Raw genomic sequence first — 23,035 nt, forward strand, 5'->3', positions numbered from 1 at the left:
TCCTTCCGAGTCCATATTATTCGGTTAGCATCCAATGCTCCATGGCTAGTGAGACCAAGCCATTGACCGTGTCATATGCTAGTCTAGTCGGCTGCACGTCCACACGACCCTTTCGACTAGGGACCTTTTAGGATAGTCATCATACAATGCATAGTCCCACAAACAAGTCACGTACTTGTTGATACACATCATTGATAATGTCCAAGGACTATATTTATTCACAAACACATAGCAAATATCATCATACATGATTGTCTCTAGGGCATATCTCCAACAGAGCAAGATGAGATTTGCCCCTCCGATCAGGAGAGATATACTCTGGGCCCCTAGTGTGATCCGACCAAGATAAACATGGCCATGCAACAAGGATATGAGATAATTTGTTTTATGGTCAGCATCACTGGAATGAGAAAGAGGTCGGGCTAGCACAAGGATGACAGACCCACCTTGAGCCTGACAACATATATCGTGTGGCAAAGGGAACATAAGCGTGACATGTTGTACAGGTTCGCCAACCGGCTTCATTATCTACTTGGTGGTCGACACGCCTTGCTAGAGGCCACATACCAACCGAGTAGGTCAGAGGTGATCCGACCTGCGACCAAGACGACTTGAACCTAATGGGTCGCAAGCTTAAGAGGGAAGGAACCTGTGAGGCCGGAACCAACTCCACGAGTCAGATGTGATCCTACTCGGACTCGGATCCAGGCCAAACAAACTTTAGGCTTTAGGATCCATGCGAGGCCCAAGTGTTGAGCCCGCGACAGATGCCTATATATAGTGGAGGAGCGACACACTCATTCAGTTGATCGTTTCAGCACCGTCATTAGGGCTTTACATGTATTGCAATTAGCCACCTCTAGTTGACGCCGGTTGTATGATCAGATCTAAGTAGTCCGCCACACGATGTTCCTTCTGCACTGCTCCGGCAAACCAATTCGTGGGATCTGATCGGCTATGTGGGAGATCGACAAGGAGGAGACGACTCCGGAGACGCGCTACCTCAATTCTACTTCTGTTGCACGACACTGCATGTTTAGTGGTGATGATCCGTGATCCATCGCCCGTAGCATGTTCCTGGTTGATCTGCGCATAGGGAAAAAAATTAAATTGCAGCCAATGCACCTAGCGTAGAACACAACACCTCAAGCTGCCAAATCTTGTTCCAAATTGGATTGTTAACTGATGGATGGGACCAGTTCGATTGCCTCTAAATTTATGTGCCCATTCTGCATGGAATGCAGTTTTCACCAAAAAAGTACCAATTCAAGTGTGATGCCAAGCATTAAAATCTTCAAAGACCTCATAATTCAATGGAATTAGAGAATCCTCCTAGTATCCGCTGGACTGGATATAGCTCTAATCAGTTCTTCATACCATTCTCCATTTGTCAAATCAATTAGGTCCAGTACCTTGGAGATTAAAATTTGACCCCAAGGAGTTATTATATGACGGTCTGGACTAGATGGAATCCACGGACCAGTCCAAATATCAACCTTGCTATCATCACCAATGCGCCAAATATGGCCCCTTTTAAAAGTTTGCAGCCCCACTACCAAACTTTGCCAAGTAAAAGAGGATCCATTTTTTGGGGCCAACCAATAATAAATTGCCATCCAGATAGTACTTAGCATGCAACACCTTAGCACATAGAGAATCTGGACTAGTTATGAATCTCCAACACTGCTTTGCTAGCATGGCCAAATAAAAGGAGTGAAGGTCTCGAAACCCCATCCCTCCCATCTTCTTTGGAGTACATAGCTTCCACCATGCATACCAGTGCATAATTTTCTTATCTCCATCCCCTCCCACCAAAATTGTGCTATAAGATCCGTTATGCCCTTACAGACCCCCTTAGGGATATTAAACACTGACATGGCAAACACGGGAATAGATTGAGCAACTACTTTCAACAACAATTCTTTACCTCCCATTGATAAAAAGATTGGCCATCCAAACACAAATTATGTTTCTGATTCTCTGAACAAAAAGCTTGAAGCAATCACTCCTATCTGCTCCTACCAGAGCCGGTAGGCCTAAATATTTATCTGAGAGTGCTTCAATGTCAATATGTAATTCTTGATAAATTTTTGCCCTCGCCACCACACTGGTATTAAGGCTAAAGAATATGCTTGATTTTGATCTACTCACCAGTTGGCCAGAGTTAGTGCAATAATCATCTAGTGCTCGCTGTAAGGAAGCTGCATTTAACATATCCGTAGTCATGAGGATTAGGGAATCATCAGCAAATAGAAGGTGCGAGACTGGTAGTGCATTTCTACACACCATGAGTGTATGTGCGTGTATATGAGCGTTGACGTCTGTACTGTGTTCAAAAACTCCATCAATGCCACCAGCTTCTTCTTCAAACTGTAGTATACTAGATAAACCTTCTATGCATAAGAGAAATAAGTATGGGGATAAAGGGTCTCCTTGTCGAAGGCCTCTTGTTGGTGTGACTCCTTCTATCTCTTGGGAATTATACCGGTTGTGTATTTTACTAAAGAAACACAATTCATAACTAAATTCACCCACTGGTCATCAAAACCCAATTTCAACATCATATTCCTCAAAAAGACCCATTCAACTTTGTCATATACTTTATGCATGTCCAACTTGACGCCACAGAGCCCTGGTTGCCCGTTTCTCTTGTTCTTGATTTTGTAGGCACACTCATAAGCTACCAATATATTATCTGTTATTAATCTACCAGGCACAAAAGTACTCTGTGTTTTCGAAACGATCTCAGGCGAAATGGTCTTCAGTCGATTAGCAAGCATCTTAGAGATGATCTTGTAGATAACATTACAAAGGCTTAGGACAAAATTGAGTAATCGATCCAGGAGAGTCAACTTTAGGTATCAAAACCACCACAATATTATTCCACCCCTCCGGGATCATACCTGAGTCGAGTGCGTGAAGAACTTCATGAGTTATCGTCCCCGAAGACATGCCAATTTTTTTATAGAAGATGGCATGTAGCCCATCCGGCCCCGGGGCCTTAAGATCACCAATACTATCAATGGCATTTTTAACCTCCACCGATGAATAAGGATTAAGCAACATCTCATTCATTTGGGCAGTAACCTTTTCTTTCACTTCTGCAAGGAAATTAGGATCTCTCTCATCATACACCTGAGGTGAAGAGATTATTGAAATAAGAATGCATGAAAGGATTAATCGCACATGTACCATCCAGCCGTTGGCCCATGTCATTTTTAGACGGGAAATTCTGTTACGTTTTCCACCACAGTAGTATTAAGGCTAAAGAATATGCTTGATTTTGATCTACTCACCAGTTGGCCAGAGTTAGTGCAATAATCATCTAGTGCTCGCTGTAAGGAAGCTGCATTTAACATATCCGTAGTCATGAGGATTAGGGAATCATCAGCAAATAGAAGGTGCGAGACTGGTAGTGCATTTCTACACACCATGAGTGTATGTGCGTGTATATGAGCGTTGACGTCTGTACTGTGTTCAAAAACTTCATCAATGCCACCAGCTTCTTCTTCAAACTGTAGTATACTAGATAAACCTTCTATGCACAAGAGAAATAAGTATGGGGATAAAGGGTCTCCTTGTCGAAGGCCTCTTGTTGGTGTGACTCCTTCTATCTCTTGGGAATTATACCGATTGTGTATTTTACTAAAGAAACACAATTCATAACTAAATTCACCCACTGGTCATCAAAACCCAATTTCAACATCATATTCCTCAAAAAGACCCATTCAACTTTGTCATATGCTTTATGCATGTCCAACTTGACGCCACAGAGCCCTGGTTGCCCGTTTCTCTTGTTCTTGATTTTGTGGGCACACTCATAAGCTACCAATATATTATCTGTTATTAATCTACCAGGCACAAAAGTACTCTGTGTTTTCGAAACGATCTCAGGCAAAATGGTCTTCAGTCGATTAGCAAGCATCTTAGAGATGATCTTGTAGATAACATTACAAAGGCTTAGGACAAAATTGAGTAATCGATCCAGGAGAGTCAACTTTAGGTATCAAAACCACCACAATATTATTCCACCCCTCCGGGATCATACCTGAGTCGAGTGCGTGAAGAACTTCATGAGTTATCGTCCCCGAAGACATGCCAATTTTTTTTATAGAAGATGGCATGTAGCCCATCCGGCCCCGGGGCCTTAAGATCACCAATACTATCAATGGCATTTTTAACCTCCACCGATGAATAGGGATTAAGCAACATCTCATTCATTTGGGCAGTAACCTTTTCTTTCACTTCTGCAAGGAAATTAGGATCTCTCTCATCATACACCTGAGGTGAAGAGATTATTGAAATAAGAATGCATGAAAGGATTAATTGCACGTGTACCATCCAGCCGTTGTCCCATGTCATTTTTAGACGGGAAATTCTGTTACATTTTCTTCTTGCGGATGCAAAACTATAAAAAAAATCCCGTGTTGCGATCCCCAAACTTCAACCAACTCACCCTTGATCTTCGTATAAAGGAAGTGTGGTACATCCATCGTAGAGCATTGGATGCACAACAATTTTGAAGGGGGCACCTCTGTTCCAAGTAACGCCTCCACGTCAGCGAAACACATAGGGTGGATTGAAAAGAAATACATAGGGTAGGCCAAAACGGCTGGCACGACACGGCCCGACCCGACCTTGGTTAAACGGGCCAAGCCCAGCCTGGCCCGGCCAGGCATAAATACACGGGTCGTGCCGGGCCGGCACGCGTGCTGCCCTTCCTGGCCCATGCACTACCCCCTCACTACACGGGCCGACAGGATGACCCGTTTGGCACGCCATCACGGGGGTTCGAGTATAGATCGAAGCACGTTTTTCTTAAAAAAATTAGATCAAGGCACCCTAGTACGCTACATCTCGTGCGCACTTGCCTCGAAAAAGAAACGTCTGATACGCTCATGTACAAGGCACATCGAGGCACGTCTGTCTCGTGCGCTCGCCAGGAGGCACATCGCTCTCGTTTTGTGGGCCACACCTTCTAATCCCTTCCGCACGTTTCGAGCGAAACACTCCTCGCTAGTCGCCAAGCTAGCTAGTCGCGAGAGTCCACACGACTAGGCGTGCCGTGCCGGGTCGGCACGCGTGCCTGGCTAGGCAGCCCAGGCACGGCCCTAGCCGGGCCACATGCAGGCACGCCCTGTTAAGCTACGTGCCGGCCCGGCCCATGACGGGCCGAGCACGCGGGCTATCGTGCCGGCACGCCTAGGCTGGTCCATTTGGCCAGGTTTGGGGTAGATGAACGCATAATTTAGTTTGAGGACCTTCATTTGTTTTGTTTTCGAGGGGAAGACCTTCAGGCTGGACGCTTTGCCGCTTTGGAAGTTTGATGAGGACGGAAGTGAATTGTCCCAACAAGTTTTGAGGGGTATCGATCGTGCTAGGGATTTGAGTGGAAGATTTGATCATCGCGTTCCAGGAGAGCAGAGCGGGCTGAGCGATTCGGATCGCTCTCCACCTTCCGGGGCCGTCCCCCTTCTCCCCCCCGATCCCCAATCCAATGGTGCTAGTCCTAGCGCTGGGGGATCTGCACATCCCGCACCGTGCGCCCGACCTGCCCGCCAAGTTCAAGTCCATGCTCGTCCCGGGCAAGATCCAGCACATCATCTGCACCGGGAACCTCTGCATCAAGGTCAGTCTCCTTTTATCCCTGTGATACATGCTTGATGCCGCGTGCGCGTGATTGCTGCTGGATCGCCGTGTCTCTGGTCTGTCAAATCTGGTTGACCGACTAGTTCGTGAATGTCACACCCTGATTTGAGAATTCGTGGTGGATTCGATCTAAATCGCAAGAACAGGAGGGGAAAGTAGGCGCCCGCTAGGGTTGTTGTATTACTATGAGATATATGTTTGATTTATAAAATGGTCTCAGCAATAATTGATGCATTACAAGATGTTGGGAGCGAGCTTTATAACCCAGCTGGCACAGGGTGACGGCTACAGTGGCGTGGATGAAACGCTACAGGAATACAGCCGAAACGGTACAGTGAGACGGTGAGCATCGCGAGCCGTCGGATCGTCAGGACAAGGATGAATCTGGGCCGGACGTTAACTGAAGAAGGGGTGCATCTATTAACTGCAGATGCAGGCCTGACAATGCTCCCGCGCGAAACCGAACTTGTCCTCAAGGAGGTGATCTGTTGAACCAGCGATCAATGGTCGCTTTGAAGAACGCTGGAAATGTCTTTTTCATGAATGTGGCGTCCTCCCAGGAAGCTTCATCGGGTGGCAAGTTTGCCCATTGCACGAGCCACTGGACCACCGGCAGGTTGTTGCGTGGTACCTGGCGAGTCTCCAGAACCAAGACTGGTTCAGTCAGTATCATGCCGTCTGCGCGAACCAGAGGAAGATCGACGCACGGAACAGCCGAGGGCCCGACATGCTTCTTCAGCTGGCTGACGTGAAACACCGGATGGATGTTGGTGCCATCAGGTAAGAGGAGTTTGTAGGCCACTCGCCCCACTTTAGCTGTGACACGGAAGGGCCCGTAGTACTTGCTCTGTAACTTGATGTGAGAGCGCGCGCGGAACGCATTCAGGCGATATGGTTGCATCTTGAGATACACCATGCCCCCCACTTCCAAAACTCTTTCAGTTCTTTTACGATCTGCGTACTTCTTCATGCGTGCTTGAGCTGCAGTTAAGTTGGTTTTCAGGTGTTGGAGTAGTGCATCTCGATCAGTGAAAAACTGTTGAGCTTCGGTTGTCAGGTTATCTGGTAGAATGTTCTCGCAGATATTGGGAGGTGGGTATCCATAGGCTGCTTCGAACGGAGTTTTCTGAAGGGAAGAATGGTACGAGGTGTTGTACCAGTATTCTGCCATGGATAGGTGCTGGGCCCACTTCTTGGGTTGTGTTGATGTCAGGCATCGCAGGTAGTTCTCAATGCACTGATTTACGTGTTCTGTTTGGCCATCTGACTGTGGGTGGTATGCAGAACTGTAACGCAGTTCGGTGCCCATGCCCCATGGTTTTTGAGTCGCGACTCATGCGAGTCGCTTTGGGGCAGCGACTCGGAAGAAGTCGAGCCTGCGTTGTCACTAGTCGCGACTCAGAGTCGCGAGTCGACACTAAGCCGAGTCGACCATATTTTTGCGACTCATAGACTAGTCGTCGACTAGTCGCGACTAGTCGAGCGACTCGAAATCCATGCCATGCCCTTGAACATATCTTGCCAAACTTGACTGATGAATATGCAGTCTCGGTCAGAGACAATGGACAGTGGAGGGCCATGTAGTTTCAGTACATTGTCAATGAATGCAGTGGCCACCGTGTGAGCAGTATAGGGGTGAGACAGTGGGATAAAGTGGGAAAACTTGGACAGTCTGTCAACTACCACAAATATGACATCCTTGCCTTGAGATTTAGGCAGGCCCTCGATGAAATCCATATTGATGTGTGTCCAAACCATATCAGGGAGTGGAAGTGGATCCAAATATCCAGGGTAAGGGCAATTCTCTCCCTTGTTCTTCTGACAGACAGGGCATTCAGAAACAAACTTGTCCACATCTTGTTTCAGACCTTGCCAGTAAAAGATTTGCTTGATTCTGTGATATGTGGCTTTCATGCCTGAGTGGCCTCCCAAAGCAGAGGCATGAAGTGCAGCCAGAAGTTTCTTTCTCAAAGATAAATCCTTGCCCACATAAATTCTTCCTTTGTGTCTAATAATGCCAGAGTGCAGAGTGTTTTGGTTTATTGAGTGGTCAGGGGACAGCAGGAGCTTTTCAAGGAGAGATTTGCAAGTGCTGTCATTGGCATAGGAATCTTCTACTGCAGAGATCCACTGTGGAGTTACCAGGGAAATAGCCATAAGTGAATGTTTCCTAGATAGGGCATCAGCCACAATGTTTTCCTTGCCCTTTTTGTACTGCAGAGTGAAAGTAAACTCAAGGAGCTTCAACATCAGTTTATGTTGTATGCTGGTGTTGACCTTCTGATCTGTCATGAATTGCAGGCTCTGATGGTCTGTTTTTATGATGAGTTCATTGCCCAGGAAGTAGTGCCTCCATTTCTTTAAGGCAGCCAGGATTGCTAATGCTTCTTTCTCATAAGTGGACAGGGCAGCATTCTTTGGGCAGAGGGAGGAGCTGTAATATGCAATTGGTTTTCCTTGCTGCATCATTACTGCTCCAATCCCAGTTCCAGAAGCATCTGTCTCTAGCACAAATGACTCAGTAAAATTTGGGAGGGCCAGCACTGGTGCATTGGTCATGGCCTGTTTCAACTGTTGGAAGGCACTAGTCTGTTTGTCAGTCCAGGAAAAGCTGTCTTTCTTGAGGATATCATGCAAAGGCCTGGCTATTGTTCCAAAATGCTGGACAAATCTTCTATAGTATCCACAGAGGCCCAAAAATCCTCTGAGTTGTTTTGGTGTGGTGGGAATGGGCCACTCCACCACTGCTGCCACTTTAGAGGGATCAGTAGAAACTCCTTTAGCAGAAATAACATGGCCCAAGTAGTCTACTTGTGTAACTGCAAAAGCACACTTGGAGAGTTTGGCATATAGTTGATGTTCTTTGAGTAGTTGTAACACTATCTGGAGGTGTTCAATGTGTTCTGACAGTGATTTACTGAATATCAAAATGTCATCAAAGAAAACCAGTACAAACTTTCTCAGGTATGGGCCAAAGATATTGTTCATGAGGGCTTGGAATGTACCGGGTGCATTAGCCAGCCCAAATGGCATAACTAGGAACTCATAGTGCCCAAAATATGTTCTGAATGCAGTCTTAGGTATATCCTTTTCATCCATTCTCACTTGATGGTAACCAGACCTGAGATCCTACTTAGTGAAGTAAGTTGCTCCATGTAATTCATCCAGTAAGTCTTCAATTACAGGGATGGGAAACTTGTTTTTCACTGTGGCCTCATTGAGCTTCCTATAGTCAATGCACATCCTCCAAGTGCCATCTTTTTTCATGACTAAGATTGCTGGAGAGGAGTAGGGACTTTCACTAGCCCTGATTATTTTATCTCTGAGCATTGCATCAATTTGCCTTTCCAACTCATTCTTCTGCATGTGAGGTACTCTATAGGGCCTAGAATTTGGAGGTTTTGCCTTTTCTTTCAGTGGTATCTTGTGATCATGAGATCTTTTGGGGGGCAGGCCTTTGGGTTCTTGAAAAACTTCAGGGAATTTCTGCAGAACTTCTTCTACATGTTGTGGAACTGATTGTTTCTCTGGTTTGGTCATAGTAGTGTCCCTGATAAGTTGCAACACATAACTTGGAGCTCCTGAAGACAGTAACTTGTCCACTTCTGCAGCTTCAATTATAGTGGCGTCAGACAGAGTGTCACAAGCTCTGATTGTAACAGGAGTGCTCTTGTTCTGCATAATTGTGATCTGTCTGGGGTTGTAGTGAAAAGCCACCGGGCTGTGTTGTGCCATCCAGTCACTGCCTAACACCATATCATGTCCAGGTAGATCCAACACTCTGAACTGCTGAATGAACTTGGTGTGGCCTGCAGTGAAAGTGGTTGAGGGTATATAGGAACTAGACCACAATGTTCCCCCACCAGCAACTGTAACAACACGGTTAGTGTCCTTGAGTATGTTGGAAGAGGTTGTCAGAGCAAATTTCAGGCTTATAAAAGTGGAGTTACTGCCTGAGTCCACTAGAGCAATGCCCTGTTTGCCCCCTATTTGCACCAGAATAGAAATGGTGTTCACATTATCTGACTGCATGGCTTCAGCAGAGATGGTCATACAGTGTTCTTCAGTCTGGGGCTGTTCTGTTTCATCCTGTTCCTCCAACTCATCTGGTTCCTTCTGTTGTTTAGTAGGCTCCTCACCTGTTAAAACATTCAGTGCAGGAGCAAGTTTGCACTTATGTCCATGGAACCAAGCATCCCCACACCTCCAGCACTTGCCAGGTTCTCTGGCTCTTTGGTTCACTATAGTTGGTTTGGGATCTGCAGCTTTTTCTGTTGCTAGGCTATAGGTTTTGTGAAAACCAGGATAGCCTTTACTGGTGCTAGTGTGGGCTTGAAGTGCTTTCTTTTCTGCTGTGCCTTTCTCCATATCCACTGCCAACCAATAGGCTTCTGTGAGGTTGGTAGGTCTCAGTGATCTGAGCTGAAACTTGATCTGTGAACGGAGCCATTGACATAGCATTTGACAAACCACTGTTCGTCCATTATTGGATTGTCAGTTTGAATTTCTGCCATCAGTTCCTCAAACTGGTCAGTGTAGTCAGACACTGACGAAGTGCTTTGCTTCAGGATTTCCCATGCTCGGCCATCTTCTTTGAGGGGCTTCCGAAGATGGAAGTGTCGCCCTCGCTTGTAGGTGGTCGCCTTGTTGTTGAAGATGTTGATGTAGGCGAACTCATGGGAAGTAGGCGAAGATGCCGTATGTCCGAAGGCGAAGATGCCGTATGTCCGAAGGCGAAGATGCCTTGCTAACACTTGGCGAAGATGCCGAAGTGGTCGTGGTAGCCGTAGCTTCCTCTTGGTGGTGCTTGTCTCGCGGTCTTCTTTTGTGCTCTTGAAGCGTGGCCTTGGCGTGAAGTAGAGCTTGTTGGGACTTGTACATTTGCGCTTGGTGAGCATCTTCATGATGATGTTGTCGTTGTCGTACTTGAGCTCGTAGTAGATGTCGTTCGTCGTCGTCGTGCACATGTTGCTTGGAGGTGACTTGCCCTTCATGATGATGTTGATCACGATTGTGACGATGGTCATCACGAAGATATGGACGTGGACGAATTGCGCTTGCATCGTTTTCGCGCTCCGAAGACTTGTGGCTTGAAGGTCGCCGCCTTGAAGATGACGAAGGGGAAGAAGACTTGATCAAGGCCCTAATCTCCTCCATCCTTGCATCTTGCTCCTCTTTTTGTGCGGAAAGCTTCTTGTCGATGTAGTCCCTTTTCCTTGCTTCGGAGTGACGAATGTCGATGGAGAGGTTCTCGATGCGCTCTCGCAAGGTAGAATGTGCGCCTTGCATTTGTTGTTGTAGACCGAAGATGGACGCTTTGGTGATGTAGTTGTTCGCACTGTCATTGTTGTCGAAGATCGGAGATGAAATGCCTTTCCTATCCATTACAAGACTCGAGCAAATATGAGTGGAAGATAGGAGAGAACTGTACCAAATGTACCTTAATCGATGTTGAGAATGGATCAATGATCACTCAGTGATGTAACAAGGAAATAGCACAATTGGTACCGATCTCGTCAATTTCTCACACCTACACAAATAAGGCTTATGGTGCAGCTCGGTGAGGATAGTGGCACAAAAATTTGATGCAAACTGTTAGTAAGAGTCAATAAAGTTGAAAGAGATTCACAAATTCGCAAGTGAAACAAGTAGACCAATAGCAATGAATGACACGGAAACACACACACTGATAGATAAATGGAGTCGTGCAACCAAGGAATGAGCACAAAATGTGGAATCCACGGAAAACGCTCGTGTTGCACAACTCAAGAGAGACGCTAGCACGATTGCTCAATAGGCGGATACGACACTTGTGCACAACCTATAAGATGCAAAATGTATGGACTTTTATCCCAAGTATGCTATGTATGTATGATTCCCGGTGTTCCTCTCAAGATGATCGGATATGACAATCTTATATGCAATGTGGTGTGATGCTATGTCTATTGCTTACAAGCTCTTTGTTTTTCTCTTTGCTTAAAAGCTTATTCTCTTTTTTTGGCCACTTTTGCACAATGCACAAACCACCGCGAGCCCGGAGATGCTCAACCACCGCGAGCCCGAACCAGCCGGCCACCAACCGCCACCAAACCTGCACCGCAGAGCACCGAAGGGAATCTCCCGCCAGCGCCCGCGCCCGTCCCAGCTGAGGCCGTCCCGCGCGACCCCCCGGCCAGCAGCAGCCGTGCTGCCGGGTCCTGGGCGCACACCGCCGTCTCCATCGACCAGCCGATCCCGCCAGAGGAAGGAGGATCCACGCCTGAATCTCGCCGAGCCGCACCACCTCCCGCCGCAGCAGAGACGCCAAACCACAGCAGCTCCGCCGCCGCCCACGCAGCCGACGGGAGCCACCGCCCGCCCGCGGCCGCGCCGCCCAGAGATCGAAGAGGTCCGGGGCCGCTGCCCCGGCGTCCGAGCACCCGTGCCGCTGACCCCCGCAGCAGAAACCGGGGAAGCCAGATCTGGCCGCAACCGGCTCGATCCAGCCGCCCCACGCAACGCCCTCCGCACCTGCAAGCCGAGCATCACCCCCGCCGCCAGAGCATCACCGGAGATAGGCGAGGCAGCCGCGCAGTCCACCGCCAGGCACCACAGCGCCGAGCGCCACCCGCCGCCGCTCCCCCAGGACTGGACGCCGCGCGACGGGAGAAGGCCCCGCCGCCGCCACCCCCACACGGGCTTTGCCCGGCGGTGGCCACTGGCGGCGGCGAGGGAGGAGCAGGTGGGGGGAGTGGGAGGCGGCGGGGATCGGGTCGCCGCCCGAGTCGCCAAGCTAGGCGATGCGAAGCCCAAGTTATGTTATGTACTATTCAGTGTTGAATTTGTCATTTTTATTTTTTGAGTTATGTTTCGAATTTTGTGACTACCTGAATTGATGTTGTGTGAGTGCTAATTTTTTTTCAGAATTTTTGAACATTTTAAGAGCACAATATGAGTTCGGTGCACCGGTAGCACACAAGCTCCGGTGCACCAGATATTTTCCCTATGATGCTCAACATCGCGGACTATTTGTCGCTTTTCAACTATTTTGTATGACTAGTAAGCATGCACGTGCAACGCACGACTGATCGACATGTTATTTTATATCTTAACTGAGCTTCTTGGCACCAGCGTTTTCAAGCATGGAGCGACATTTAGTTTCCCTAGCTGCATCTGATATCATGGAGGATAGACACCACAAAAATCGAACCAAGAAAAGCAAGATAAAAAGAAGTCTTACAAGGATACAAACCCAAACTTCACAAGATAGCGAAGGCAGCCGGAGGTGAGGTGTAAGGTGGATGCGCTTCTTCGGCCGCCTTCAATAACCCAGTCGCACTCATTTGCTAGATACACTTAGCTGCACTGGATGATACAAATACATGGACTAAAGGGGCTAGTCCAATTAATCAGGACAAACCCAAGCAGATATTACCGGGTTATATCCAGACGCTGGGCAATGATGCTTATTGTAGATCTTCTATATGATGAAAGCACATGTTTGAAGAGACTAAGCCTTTTGTCCCAAACAAGTTGGGGTAGGCTAGATATGAAACCCTTTCACGAGGACTTCCCAGGAGGTCACCCATCCTAGTACTACTCTCGCCCAAATGGGTTTCATACCCAAAGGACTGGCTAGTTTTTACGTTGGTCACCCATCCTAGTACTACTCTCGCTCAAATTGGTTTCATACCCATGGGACTGGCTAGTTTTTATGTTGGCTCGCCAAGCCTATCACAATCCTCCTCCTTTACCCGGGCTTGGGACTGGCTATGCCTAGAAGACATGGGCGGAGTTATGAAATCACATGTTTCCTCAAAAAAAAAAAAGAAGATGAATGGACAACTTCCATTTATCATAATGGTTGTTCAGATTAGCAACTCCAAAGCCTTTACAAATCCTCATAGTGCTCAGCTCCACTAAAATAAGTTGATGCATGAGAAATAACATTGACTATTTCTTTATGGAAACAGCTAACCAACAAAAAAAATGTTTTGAAGATAACCATGTTCACAACATGATGCTCCTTCCCTCCGAGAGCCGCTACCAAGAGCAAATTAATTTTTTATACAAAGCTTGTTAATGCCCCATTAGACGCCAATACTACATCAGGTTGAGAACTGCTATACCTTCTGTCTTCAACAAGTCAAAAACTTCTTGTTGCACATACCCAACAGCAGTAGCAATAATCAACCCGCCATACTTTCAACAATCACACCCAACCCTCAACTTTGCTTGTTGGATCAAAGGAGCCCTCAATATTTACCAGTAAAATGAAGACGGTTTAATATCTCTATAAGCTAGACATTAATCTATATTTTGGGGGAAACACGTTATGTGCTCTTTATCATTTTACAAGTGTAAAAGTTACATTTAAAGTGAACGCAGCCCCAAATGAAAAGGAGATGCACTTGGCACACCAGAAGAGTGGTGTGTGTTTCACCAGAAGCATGATCTGCACAGTTTGCACGCCATGGCACAAACAAGTTAGACACATAAATCCAAGATGTAACCCGCAAGCAAACAATGAATTCGTTATCCAGTACATATATCAAGAGACACTATGTGCTAGGAATTTCCTGTGGAAAATGCGAAGACCGTCACTTCTACTTCATTACAAAGCTAATATTTGTTCCAAGGATAACAATAACTGAAATGCGATATCAGTACTGCATGCCTACTATTTGTGGTTGGTAGAAAAAAGCACAACTACATACTCCATTTAGGCTTCATTGTTTCTCCTCTCCTCCATGCTATATAATATGCAGTCGGAAGGCAGGAGCAAGAACTGCAAGAAAACTTGTACCTGACCTGGAAGATATTTGCCCGTTTGGTGAGAACTCAATTTCCACTAAATCCAATTCTTCAAAATCTTGCACTGATGCCTCTTGAAAAAGGCTTATGATGCAGCACGTACAAAGCATGATTTCTAATAGGATAATGGAACGCAAGTACTGGAATTGCAACAGCATGCACGCCGCAAAGTATTCAGGCATTGCAGTGCATAAAAGGATATTAAATTGGAAAATGCAATTCAGAATAGTACATTAGTGTAACTTACTGCATGAGAGAAAAAAACAACTTGGATTTGTCAAAAGTACAGAGAATGAATAGGCAAGAGCAGTGGGGAAAGACTCACCTGTCTGCTCATAGCTTATGATGGTATGGACATTAGTTAAAATGACAATCTAAATATTTTGATAACTGTGAAAGAGGAGGTACACAATACATCAAGATGCGGTGAACGAGCTGATACCTGCGTTTCAAGAAACGGTAATAGTCTTGGGCTGCTGCACCCTTTATTGATCGTCCCCAAAAGAACAAGATAATACAAAATTCACAGTAGAGATATACGTTGGTCTCTGCCTAAGCATGCTAGGCATGATGTATGCATCATATTTCATATATGCAAGTGGAAAACAGTGGAAAACACCCACGTACATCTTTAACAAAAAGATGTTGCCTAGATAGAATGTTTTGCATGGCAAATCCAATACGTAAACTGCAAGCAAACAATGAAATGAGTTTGGTAATAATATCAAATTTCTATCCAGCCACCAAAATGTACAAAGAAAATCAAACGCTTATGGCCAACTGTCATCGTTCAACTGAGTCTCGTACTGCCTGGGCGCTCGCCTGGGAAAGAAGATTAGCAACGAGAAAGGACCGAAGGTGCAGATATGTCACTGATGACTTCCTGATTAAGATAGGACTACATCAGGGGTCAGCTTTGAGCCCTTATCTTTTTGCCTTGGTGATGAATGAGGTCACAAGGGTTATACAAGGAGATATCCCATGGTGTATGCTCTTTGCGGATGATGTGGTGCTAGTTGATGATAGTCGGACGGGTGTAAATAGGAAGTTAGAGTTATGGAGACAAACCTTGGAATCGAAAGGGTTTAGGCTTAGTAGAACTAAAACCGAGTACATGATGTGCGGTTTCAGTACTACTAGGTGTGAGGAGGAGGAGGTTAGCCTTGATGGGCATGTGGTACCTCAGAAGGACACCGTTTGATATTTTGGGTCAATGCTGTAGGAGGATGGGGGTATTGATGAAGATGTGAACCATCGAATCAAAGTCGGATGGATGAAGTGGCGCCAAGCTTCTGGCATTCTCTGTGACGAGAGTGCCACAAAAGCTAAAAGGCAAGTTCTACGGGACGGCTGTTCGACCTGCAATGTTGTATGGCGCTGAGTGTTGGCCGACTAAAAGGCGACATGTTCAACAGTTAGGTGTGACGGAGATGCGTATGTTGAGATGGATGTGTGGCCACACGAGGAAGGATAGAGTCCGGAATGATGATATACGAGATAAAGTTGGGGTAGCACCAATTGAAGAGAAGCTTGTCCAACATCGTCTGAGATGGTTTGGGCATATTCAACGCAGGCCTTCAGAAGCTCCAGTGCATAGCGGACGGCTAAAGCATGCGAAGAATGTCAAGAGAGGTCGGGGTGGACCGAATTTGACATGGGAGGAGTCCGTTAAGAGAGACATGAACGATTGGAGTATCACCAAAGAACTAGCTATGGACAGGGGTGCGTGGAAGCTTGCTATCCATGTGCCAGAGCCATGAGTGATCGCGAGATCTTATGGGTTTCACCTCTAGCCTACCCCAACTTGTTTGGGACTAAAGGCTTTGTTGTTGTTGTTGTAGAGAGAGACAAAAAATGTACCTACAGGTTGCATTCGTATTCGACTGGTTTTGGGGTGGATCTATTGGTCCGCGTGTTCCAGAACATGGATGGTGGCACCGTCCCTTCTCCATTGGATGCGCGTGTTCTAGAACATGGATGGTGGCACCGTCCCTTCTCCATTGGATGCAGCTGATCACCAGGCACCAACACCAGCAGACGGTTTACGATGGAGGCCGCCTGCCGGCGTTGGCGTAATTCCAGCACATCTTGGTCCTTGGCAGCATACCAACTGGCGGGGCGGCGATGGGAGGACTGTAGGGGGAGGAGCACCTACTCAAGGCAAACGGCAGAATCGACGGCCAACGACATCGATACATCGGGGGCGAACTGTGACCTAAGGATACGACGAGCAAGGGCGGAGAAAGGTCAGAGAGTCGCGCGGGGAGATGTAGCAGGCAGAGCAGCACACGGGACAGCGGCAGCGAAACCCTATCGCTGGTGCATGCCCCACGCATTCCTCATCTCTTCTCTCCAGCTAATCCTCCCTTCTTTTGCGTGGTAACAAATCCTCCCTTTTAATTTGCCATTAATACCTGAGCAGACCGAACCAATCCATGTGAACGCCATATTGCTGAATCGTGGGCTATGCAGCTGCATGCAGGCCACTAATCATGGGAATAAATTTATTTTTTGGTCACGCAGCGAAACATTCCGTTCGCTCGCTCGATACATGGCAGAGTTTTCGTCCGCTCTGGTAAACTGCTAATCGTACACAGGTGAGGGTTCATTTTTATGTGGACGGTTAGATCTAATTAGATGGGCTGGATCATGAGGTGGTATTTTATCTTGATTGTCCTGTATACATGTTTTCGGGTGCGCTTAGGGAAGAATATATTTGCTTGTTTAATAGCAGTAGAGATGACTGGCTAACCATCTTTGTGAAGAAATAGTCGACTTTGTACCATTTCATGTAGTGATTTTTGTTTCCTTGCGGCTGGGTATTGCACCTATTAATAGGGTGCTAATAATGTTTTCTTGTATGGACTCTAATTTTTTGCTTTGAGAAAATATTAACCCATAAATTTCTCAACATTCTAGGAAGTTCACGACTACCTTAAAAGCCTCTGTCCTGATCTCCACATTACCAGAGGTGAATATGATGAGGATGCTCGCTACCCAGAGACTAAGACAGTTACTATTGGTCAGTTCAAGCTAGGGCTATGCCATGGCCATCAGGTTCGCTCTTAATTGATAATTTTGTTTTGCTCTTTTAATTTCTGTCATGCTCATTGTTGGAGAAAAAATATTCATGGCCTTTTTTGGTTGTTGAAAGTCAACAGTTAATACCTTGAATTGGAGTTCTTGTTGTTGACAAATTATAAACACTTTTTTTATGCCGTACACCTCAGAAACATGGTTGAGTTTTTATCACTAGCATGTTTGTCATTTTCTCTTGTTGGCATGGTCTGTTGCTGTAATAATTGTTAGGTGATGTTTTGTTCAAGAGCTGTAGTGTTAGTTTAATTGTAGTAGGATTACAGGGAGGTGGGTAATGCATGGTTGACGCAGTGGTTCAATCAGGGAAATGGTTTTAGATCCCATGTGTTCTGTTGAGGAAGTGGTATAATAAGAGTTACCGAATCACATACCAATGTAGTGCGATTCTGGTGGGATATTGCTGAACCAATAGCTTCTTAGTGTATTGTAGTGTGGGCATTTTTATGGGATTAATAAATAGTTAATTAATACGAGTTCACGTATCAGAAAGATCAACGCTAAACGCAATTTGCTTTTCTTCTGCCTCTCTATTATGGCAGTATAATTTGCTCTTAGTATTTTCAGTGAGAAATGTTTACTAACTACTAGGATCAGATCCTTAACAATTAAGCATACATATCTATGCCATATGATCATAGTTGTCACTTGGAAGGTCAACTGTCTTACTGTTCTCCTACCGAGTCGCACAAATTGTAACCATTGACAATTGCTGTTACCGGGCGAATTGGTTGAGATGTTGCAATCTAGATGCCGTCGTGTGTTCAAATGATCCAGGGTTCATTGAAGCAAAGGTGTCCTTCAAAGTTCGATGAGTGATGGACCTTATGTGGTTTAGCATTGACTGGAGTAACGGAGTGAATGAGGGTGCACACAATTTTCTTTCCACATATTTCCGCATCCAATATTTACATCCAAGAAATAGATTGATAAAAAATGTCCATGAAGTGATCTGATACTCACTCTATAGGGATATCAAGCACGCTCAGTACATTGAACTTTCACCTTTGCAGAGTCATGCATGATGCATGATACTCCCTCCGTTCCTAAATATTTGTCTTTCTAGAGATTTCAACAAGTGACTACATACGGAGCAAAATGAGTGAACTCTACACTCTAAAATATGTCTATATACATCCGTATGTGGTAGTCCATTTGAAATCTCTAAAAAGACAAATATTTAGGAATGGAGGGAGTAGTTCATAGTTGGTTTGTTATGTCTACTTTATTCACCTGCACCATATCATGCACACCACTGACAATTTTGAGTATGCCAATGTCTCTTGTGTTCTAGTAAAAGTCGTCTTCGAATGTAATTTGCCAACAACCTTTTTTTCTCCCAAGAAATCACAAAAGCCTTGTTTCATTGCATTGATAGAAAGGAGAGTCTGTACAAGCCCAAAGATGGGCAACACCTAGAGAATACTACCCGACGGTCACAGTTGCTAGGCAAGGTAAATGCCGAAAGCAAAGCCGCACTTGTCGATGGCCATTGCCTGGCCTCTGTTTTGAATGTGTCAAGTAGGTGTGTCAAGTTGAGCCACACCTTGTCGAAGATGATCGCGTTTTGATGCTTCCAGATGCACCAAGCTGCCAGCATTATAGCTGAGAACGGGCTCTTCTGGACTGAGGTGTGGATTGAATGGCAACTTAGTTGCCACCAATCCACAAAATCAACACTCGCAACACTTGAGCGGTGGGGGTGGGAGAGGGGTCAGTCGGATCCAGGAGAGCAACTCATGCCACACCATGCGCGAGAAATAACAACCGGTTAGGAGATGAGCCATTGTTTCCCACTGGTCTCAAAGCATGCAATGAGGAGCATGATGGAGACCCCGCCGCGCAAGCCGCTGGGAGGTCCAATAACAATCCTGACAGGCTAGCCAACGGAAGAACTTGACTCGAGGAGGAGGTCCGTACCAAATCAGCTCCAAGAGCTTGAAACCATCGCTCCCTGAAAGAGTGTGTCGCAACAGCTCTTAGAAGTGTACCGGTTGTCTGCAGTCCAATGCCAAAGAAGGACGTCTGGGGTGGTGGTTAGCTGCATCATGCACAACTACCGGCAGATCTCGATAGGCAGGGGGTCAAGGCCCCCTGATGTTCGAGATCCATCAACGGCTGGTCAGGGCCTCCCGAATGGTTCGTCGCTTCCTGGTGCAGCCAGAGACCAAGAGCACTAACTCGGGAGCCAGCTCCCCATTGCCATGACCATCGAGCGAGCGATCCTCCCAGAATAGGAGCAACTCCATCAACCATCTTGGTGGAGACTCAAACACCCATCGCTCGTCTTTGGACGGAGGGGGTCTGTGTGTATCCTCCACAACCAGCGAACCCCGAGACCAATTGTCGTGTGACCAAGGTCCGGAACACCCAAGAGAAGGGGCCTACACACCCGCAACTAGTTGACATGACAATGGTCGCCGTCGTACCCACCTAGAGGAAACCGCAGGATCTTGTCAATTTTCTTTCGGGTCTTCTTTTGCATGCCCAGGACTACTAAGTGGTGCAAAGGCATGGTGGCCAGGACCAACTTGACCAAGGTGAGCGCCCCGCCTTTGCCATCATGGATGCCCAGGCGGTTTGCGATCATGTCTTCCAAAGGTTGGAAAGCCTTACACGAGGACTTCCTGAGCCTGAGTGGGATCCTGAGGTACTTGATCAGGAAAGGAGCTAGCTGACACTCCATCACCGTTTTCTTCTCCAAGGCCTCCTAACACCTAATGAGGGACACCGAACATTTGGCAAAGTTGGTGTGCGCATGCAAGCTGCGGACAATGGGCAACTTCACCCTATCCGTGTAGTAGAAGATGACAACATCGTCTGTGTACAGTGAGACGGGTTGTCAGGTCGCGTGTTGCTAGGTGACGGAGCAATCCGAACTCTCTTATAACCTACCAAAAAACCTGTTGAGAGTGTCTACCACCAACACAAACAACATAGGGGAGAGCGGGTTCCCCTGCTACATGCCCCTATGATGCTAGACTAGAGGCCCTGGTTCACCATTGAGCATCACTCCTGTCCTACCGGTGGACAGGAGTATGGCAATCCACTCAGGGAAGCGTTGGCCAAAGCCTACCCGCTGAAGTACCTCAAATAGAGCCCACAACATTGAGCTGAATGCATGAGCGATATCCAACTTGAGCATGGCACGCGACTCACCCATCTGGTGCACCGTGCAGATATCTTGCCGTCTGCTGAACCAGCATAAAATTATCACGAATGCAACGTTTCTTGATGACTGTGCATTGGTTCTCCTCAACCAAGCCCCCCAATCTGGGAGGCAACCTGCTAGCCAACGTCTTGGCCACCACCTTGGCAAAGATGTGTATGAAGTTGATGGGTTGGTAGTCTCAAAGGGTTGATGGGTCTGATATCTTGGGCAACTGGATTAGTAGGGCTTGGTTTAGACCATGGAAACCCTGCCCACACAACGAGTGCAACTTGGTGAAGGCTACAAGATTGCAGGACCTCTGCCGTGAATCTGTCCGGCCCTGACGCCTATCCCCGCAACAGCTGACAAATCACCTCCTAAGCTTCCTCGTTAATGGGGTCGTCGAGGCTGGCCAAGTTCTCCAAGCATGACTCTGGTAATTCTAGGTTCAACGAGAACTCGCAGCCCTCGCCTGTGCCAAGAAGCATGTTGAAGTGATCGAAGTTAGCCTTGGCCATAGTTGCGTGGTCAGAAACCACCACTTCGTCGGCTACAAGGCCGTGGATCACTTGCTTTTGCTTTTTGTAGGAGGTTGGTGTCACCCTCAGCCAACCAGGCAATCTTCCAACGTTGCCTAGCCATGGTGCGAAGCGAGTCCTAGGTAGGCGTGCTTCAGCCTAGCACGCAACTTGCGCTCAAGCTTCGAGAGCTGCCTCAACTTCATGGTAACATCGAAGCGGAAGATGAGCTCCCTGGAAATCACAAGTGGTAGTTTGACACTACCCATCTGCTTGTCGTTCCAACTCCTCAACTGACGAGTTTTGTTCTTGAGCCGCATGACGAGGCGTCAAAAGGGGTCGGGCTCATCGATCGCGGCCGCCCATACCCTCAACAACCGTCTTGTTGAATCCAGGCTCCTTGGCCCACACTCTTGAACTAGAAACGTCCTCTACAGGGAGGCCACAGTGTGCAATCCAGAAGGGGCAGTGGTCGGAGATAAAGGTGGAGAGACAGCGAGGCGAACAATTTGGGTGGAGCTCCTCCTAGTTCATCGTGCTCGAGCTTGACCAAATCGGGAGCACCACACTCGTTAGACCACGTGTAGCGTTGACCATGAAGGTACAACTCTTTGAGCTCGCAATCATTTAGGTAGCAGTGCCCCCTGTGCGGCGGTGGAGGTTGTTGTTGCTCTTGTCCTCGTTGTGGTGGGTCATACTGAAGTCACTTCAAAGTACCCAAGGGCCCGGACGTATAGCTCTCATGTTGTAGGGTGGAACCCTAAGTGAAGATCTTTCACGAATTGGAGGGGGAATCCCCAAGAACAAGATGAACACAAGAGGGAAAACAAGAGGAACACTCAAGAACAAGTCCAAATCACACATCCACTAGACTAACAAACACACAAGATCCACAAGGTACATGAACAATCAAAGGGAAATAAGATACATGGTAGAGTTCATCCCAAATCCTATGAAGGAGATGAGGGCTTGATGATCTAGGTAGATCCTTCCCTCAAGGGGGGCTTGAATCCCTAGGGATCTTCTCCAATGGAGGTCATGATCTCCATGAGGAGGAAGATGAGCAAAGCTCTCTCTTTGTCTATCAAATACTTTGCTATCCTCTAAATGAGCTAGGAGATGCCCTTATATAGTTTAGGGACGAAATAAGAGAGGAGGGGGGAATACAAGGGCAAAAAGCCCAAAAGGCACGCAGGCCTCGGAGGGGTCCGGGCACCCGGTGCAAAGGGGGCCGGGCACCCGGACCGGACAGGGACCCGATGAAGGGGGGCCCGGGCACCCGGGGTCCTAAGCCCGGGCACCCGGGGTCGGTGTAGGCGGCTGGGCGGCCTCGGCCGGGCACCCGGGGGTACAAGGCCCGGGCACCCGGGGCGGGGGCTGGGCCGGCGCTGGGAGGAGGTCGGGCACCCGGGGGTGGCGACCCGGGCACCCGGGGTGGGCTGCACAGCGCCCTGGTGGTCAGGGCCGGGCACCCGGGCCCTCCTGACCGGGCACCCGGGGTGGCCTGGGCCTCTTGGCCAACCGGCGGCTGGTGGCCGGGCACCCGGGGGGTCCGAGGCCTCCGTAGCTTCGCGCTCTTCTCTCGCTCTTCTTCTCTTCATGTGCTTGTGTCTCCGTCCTTGCCTCTTCACGGTCTTCTTCTTGGTACCTACGAGTGCATAGAGTTTCCATATGAGGTAGAATCCGACTCTCGTGTGACACCGAAAGAGACCCGAAGAGGAAAGAGTTCACCTCGGTTTCGACGGTGCGTGCGCGAGCTCTTGTCGTAGGTCCTCTCCGTGCTTGCGGTGTGACGTCCATGGGGATGGTCGAGGGATGCTCCGCATCA

The 23,035-nt window shown here is 47.5% G+C and overlaps 1 protein-coding gene across 1 annotated transcript in view; it reads left to right on the forward strand.

Moving 5' to 3' along the window:
* Positions 1 to 5,368: 5,368 nt before the first annotated feature.
* Positions 5,369 to 23,035, forward strand: part of LOC119323935 (vacuolar protein sorting-associated protein 29) — a 30,104-nt gene continuing 12,437 nt past the window's right edge. The window contains exons 1-2 of the mRNA XM_037597645.1: positions 5,369 to 5,629; positions 17,362 to 17,499. Of these exons, the coding sequence (XP_037453542.1) occupies positions 5,498 to 5,629; positions 17,362 to 17,499 (270 nt within the window). The 5' untranslated portion in view covers positions 5,369 to 5,497. The remainder of the gene's footprint in view (positions 5,630 to 17,361; positions 17,500 to 23,035) is intronic.

The sequence above is a fragment of the Triticum dicoccoides genome, chromosome 6B (genome assembly GCF_002162155.2).
Source record: "Triticum dicoccoides isolate Atlit2015 ecotype Zavitan chromosome 6B, WEW_v2.0, whole genome shotgun sequence".
NCBI classification, from domain to species: Eukaryota; Viridiplantae; Streptophyta; class Magnoliopsida; order Poales; family Poaceae; genus Triticum; species Triticum dicoccoides.